The sequence below is a fragment of the Fukomys damarensis genome, unplaced genomic scaffold, assembly GCF_012274545.1.
Source record: "Fukomys damarensis isolate Sample0158 unplaced genomic scaffold, DMR_v1.0_HiC HiC_scaffold_45, whole genome shotgun sequence".
In the NCBI taxonomy this organism is placed as follows: domain Eukaryota; kingdom Metazoa; phylum Chordata; class Mammalia; order Rodentia; family Bathyergidae; genus Fukomys; species Fukomys damarensis.
The window spans coordinates 22,533-27,598 of NW_022900957.1; the positions used below are offsets into that span (position 1 = coordinate 22,533).

A 5,066-nucleotide genomic window follows, 5' to 3' on the forward strand; every position below is an offset into this window, starting at 1 on the left:
AAGCAGGGCATGAGCTGGGACCAATCGATAATGAATTGATAAGATTACAAGTACAGTCACCCAAGTAATATTGCTTAAATAAGCATCAAATAGGAAAGATTTCACATAAAAGGAATTTTCAATTTAGAGTACCAATCACCGCTGTAATTCTGAAGCAGAAATAGTACCTTTTTCACTTTTATATAATGCTAACCAGTGAATGTGTCTTAATTGTTTTCCAAGTTGGCTCCTCACTGTGTGGGCTCCTTGAATGTTGGCACCTCGAAGGCTGCCCTGTCTAACTGCCAGTAAGACAATCTAACCAACTTACCTATCTGTAATACTGCTCCATCTGAAGAAATAACCCTAACTGCCATGAGGTGCCAGGGGTGAAGACCCTTCTGGCTGTTTTTTGCTAAGTGGGTAGTAGTTACAATGGGCAGTCAGAGATACTGTTGTTCTATGTACTGGCCCTTGATAGGCACCACGCATTATTATCATGGGTAGCTATAAGTCATGAAGAACTAGTAATAACCTGTCACAAAGACAATAAAGGGAAGATCTAGGGGAATTTAGAATCCAACATAGCAGTTAAGAAATTTTTACAAGGACAACCTGTTAGATCCCACTAGAAAGAAGTCTAGCACATTGGTCTTTGGTTGTATTTCTATGACCATTTGGAGTCAGACAGCCTCTAGGCAAGAACAAATAGAATTTCACAGAAATTAGACCATGTATCATCTAAGTCTGAGCACTAGAGTGGAGGGCAGGTTGGGGAAAGAGTCACACTTAGAAACTGAAAGAGTGATGGTAACTTGTGGTCTCTCAGCCTCTTTTATTGATGGAGCTTATCTATAAGTCTGATATTCTGTTGTCTTTTCAGTGTTAGCTGAGACAAGTTTTTAACAAATTAGCTAAGAAATGTAATACTCTAGTTGAGCCTTTAAAGATTTTACCAAAGCTCCCTGGAAAGCCCACACCTTATACCTCACAAAGAGCACAAAGAAGGCAGACAGAGCCTCCCAAAAGGCGCAGACAGGTAGGCAAGGGGGCCTGACTTAGTGTCTGGGACCTGAGATCCAGCCAAAGACAGGCTAGGATACAAACTAAACTATGACCTGGTCCAGGTGCTACGGGCTGGCATGAAGGGTCCCTAACTCTAATTAATAAGCCTATGGACAAAGGCCTGCACCTGTCCTTTTTATTCCAGACCCTGTGTCCTCTCTGAGGCAGCTCATATCTGTCTGCTTTGTTTTTCTTCCTTCTCACACATAAAGCACCTTCCTTTCTTAAACTTCATCCCTCTAATTTCTTTTGGTGCTGAAATTTTGATCAGGCAGGCTGCTCACCATGGAAGTCATACTCCTATAATTGAATCATGCTTTTACTTACAATGTATTTGCCAATGAAAGTTTTATCAGCACACCCATGTTAATGGCTGTCATAAAATTAATATGTGTCTGAACATTTAATCTACACTTAGTCTACAACAACAAACACACGACACAAAGAAACAAAACAAAATGCAATCCTGACACGTCACTATTGAGTGCAAATATTATTCTTTGCAAATGTATATAATTATGTGACAAAGTGAAAGAAAATAAATAAAGTCTAGCTACAATTTAAGAGTATCATGAGGGAATGTGCTTATGCTCTCCTGTGTGGAACTTCCTAGGGAAAAGGGGAACATTTTTCTCATTTACTCTTAGATCATTCTGCCTTGGCGTCATGCCCAGTATGTGGCCTTGGAGTTGGGCCCAGAGGACAATCACGTGCCACAGTTCCCTGCCTGCTCCTTGATGAGTGGACCCTGAAAACACCAGGCAGGGAAGCAGGGGGCACAGTGTTCTGGTTAATTGCACACTTGCTGGCTGGGATTCTTTTCAGATGAGACTTCCTGGCTAAGTGTCCATTTGATCAACACCTTAAAATATCTTCTAGGATGACTTAATTTACCTGGGAATTAAAAAAGAGGAATGGAAAATAATGTAACAGTGACATGTCAAAAATATCAAAGTAATTTATATCAAAGAAAACAAATATCACTGAAAGTCTCAAGTTGTTGCATTATTTTCATATTTTCTGTCAGAAAAAATACTTGAAATTTTCAAATTTCTACATAGACAGTAGAAGAAAAAGTTGTTTTCACCAAATTTGACTCATAGTAAGTATCACGCCTACAATTGTTGTGTTTTAGAAAAGGTGAAATAAAATAGGTATTTTGTCATAAGATTATGTGCATACACATTTAAAGCTTATCAAAGTAATACTGATGTATTCAAAGAAGGAACAGAGAGATGGTAGAATTGTGGTCAGCACTGCCAATTGTAACGTTAAAGCTAAGGTTTTTTTGTTTTGTTTTGTTTTGTGTTGTTCTTTTAGAGAAAAATGTCTTCCTAAGGCCAAAGGCATAAACAGCCTGCCTCAGGAATGAGTAGCAGCAGCATGTGTTTAAAAATATCTCAATATTTACAAAGTTATTTGAAACACTCAGTATTGGTACATGTATTCAGTACTGCTTTACTATAGGAAGTGTATAATCTTAGTGGGCCTCACCTCAGTTTACTAACATGTAAAAGTGATTTGTAATTAATCCCAAATAGTACTGAGAGCTAAAAGAGAAAAAAATAGTAAACTGAAGTTATTTTCCTTATTCTTTATTCCATATCCTTGCTCAAATTTGCAAAAGTAAATTATAAACAGGAATGCAGAAATGTTGGCATTCTCTCAGCAGGCAAAATATGTTGGTAGAATCCCAGTGATAAGAAGTAATTGTTCTGATTTCACAAAAGTTCATTTCTGTGCCCATTTTGAGATCTAAAACTCTGAGGATAACTGTGAGTATGGCATAAAATCTATGTGTGGATTAAATGTGCTAATAAAGAAAATATTTAGGGTGTATCATTTTCAAGCTAATTCTATAGGACATAGCTATTTATCATGTCAGAAGCAAATGTCAAAACTTACCATTTTCTCTATCTGACATTTGAGTATTTTTTGTTTTTATTCAGCAAAGATTTTGTCAATTCCAAGGAAGAGTAAACTAATTAAAGTAACAACTTGGTCATTCATACAAACAGAACCTATTTTCAGTCACTCAAACTAAGTATCAAATTTGATTACTAATTAGTTTGGTTTCATTTTTCTTTCTTTCTTTCTTTCTTTCTTTTTTTTTTTTTTTTTTTTTTTTTTTGTACCAGGGATTGAACTTGGGTCCTTGTGCATGCAAGGAAGGCCACCGAACCACTGAGCTAAATTACTAATTGGAAATATTGCACCATGAGTAGAAGAAACTCTACCACTGTGCCTGGCTTCATCCTCATGGGGCTGACGGACTCTGCAGAGACACAGCTTGTCTTCTCCGTGCTCTTCCTCCTGATTTACCTGATCACAGTGCTGGGGAACTTGGGGATGATATTGGTCATTCACCGGGATCCCCAGCTGCACACCCCCATGTACTTTTTTCTCACTCACCTGTCATTTCTCGACCTCAGCTACTCAACTGTCATCACCCCTAAAACCTTACAGAACTTACTAACTTCCACCAACAGCATCTCCTTCCTGGGCTGTGTCACTCAGATGTTCTTTTTCATCCTCTTGGCTGGTACTGAATGCTATCTTCTCTCCTCCATGGCCTATGACCGCTATGTAGCTATCTGCAGCCCCCTGCGGTATCCAGTCATTATGTCCACCAGACTATGCCATACTCTACTCAATGGTTCCTATATAATTTGTTTCATGGAATCCACTACGGTTTCAATTTTTATAAGCAGACTGGATTTCTGCAAATCTAATGTTATCCAGCACTTTTTCTGTGACATACCCCCAATTTTAGCCCTGTCCTGCAGTATCACCTATGAGGGTGAAAGAATTGTATATATTTGTGCTGGATCCAATTTAGTGTTGTCCCTCATCACCATATCTGGATCCTATCTGTCCATGCTCTCCACCATCCTGAAAATTAATTCCACTGCTGGAAAGAGAAAAGCCTTCTCCACCTGTGCCTCCCATCTCCTGGGAGTCACCATCTTCTACAGTAGTACGATCTTTACTTACCTAAAACCGAAGACGTCCTACTCCTTGGGAAGGGATCAGGTGGCTTCTGTGTTTTACACCATAGTGATCCCCATGCTGAACCCTCTCATTTATGGTCTCAGAAACAAAGATGTGAAGAATGCTCTTGTTAGAATCATGAAGAAGAAAGAGTGTTGCGGGCAGTTTATATCACAGTGGTGCTAAGCATTTATACTTGTCTTCTCATTTTTTAATGTGATGATTCTTTATCTGTTTTAATAAAAAATTTGCTTTGTTTGGTTTTTTACTTCTTTTTTCCTCTACAGCTGCCCATTCCTTATCAAACATGAGAGAGGACATTTCCACATTTTATAGACCTATACATCATTTGGCAAGTATGAAATGTATCTTAAATCTCTGAGTAAATATATGTGGTTTCAAGGGTAACAAATGTGCAAATGAAGAAAATGTGTTTGTCATATAGAAAACAACATCATACCATATTCACACATTCTCTAATTTATAGAATTTTATATTCATCATTTTGCTTATAATAGGGATTAAGGGCAACAATATTTTCAGAAATGGCTCTAAAGTCAAGATTTGCACATTTAGATTGTAGTCCTGCCTATTTTCCAGCGTACAACCCACTTTAATTCACTGAAATTCTTATAGTCAGTGTGAGTGATTAACAGTGCAAAATATGTAATAACCTCATGCCCATCTGCTCAGAAGGTGGTTTGGTTGTAAACCATTTCACGCAGTAACAATGAATACTATTATCATCACATGCCTTATGAATTACTATAAAATTTATTGTGCAATACATTTTTGAATAACATTTTTTCATGTTTTATGAATTTGTTGTTAATTTAATATATAAATGTAACACCTACAATGGTAAAAAATAAAGCCAGGAGTTAGCAATTTTGGACTTAGAATACAATTAATTATTGAATTACAACAAGTTTATAACAAAGGAATATTTTCCAATGATGAAGACAATTTTGTAAATGACATTATTAAAGAAAAAGGAAATATTGTGTTAATTAGTGACAATCCTGTGCATG

General features: G+C 37.1%; 1 protein-coding gene across 1 annotated transcript; it reads left to right on the plus strand.

Moving 5' to 3' along the window:
* The first annotated feature begins 3,261 nt into the window (after positions 1-3,261).
* Positions 3,262-4,221, plus strand: LOC104849032 (olfactory receptor 8H1). Its single transcript, XM_010605302.1, has one exon. The coding sequence runs from the start codon at positions 3,262-3,264 to the stop codon at positions 4,219-4,221; it is 960 nt and encodes a 319-aa protein (XP_010603604.1).
* Positions 4,222-5,066: the final 845 nt, after the last annotated feature.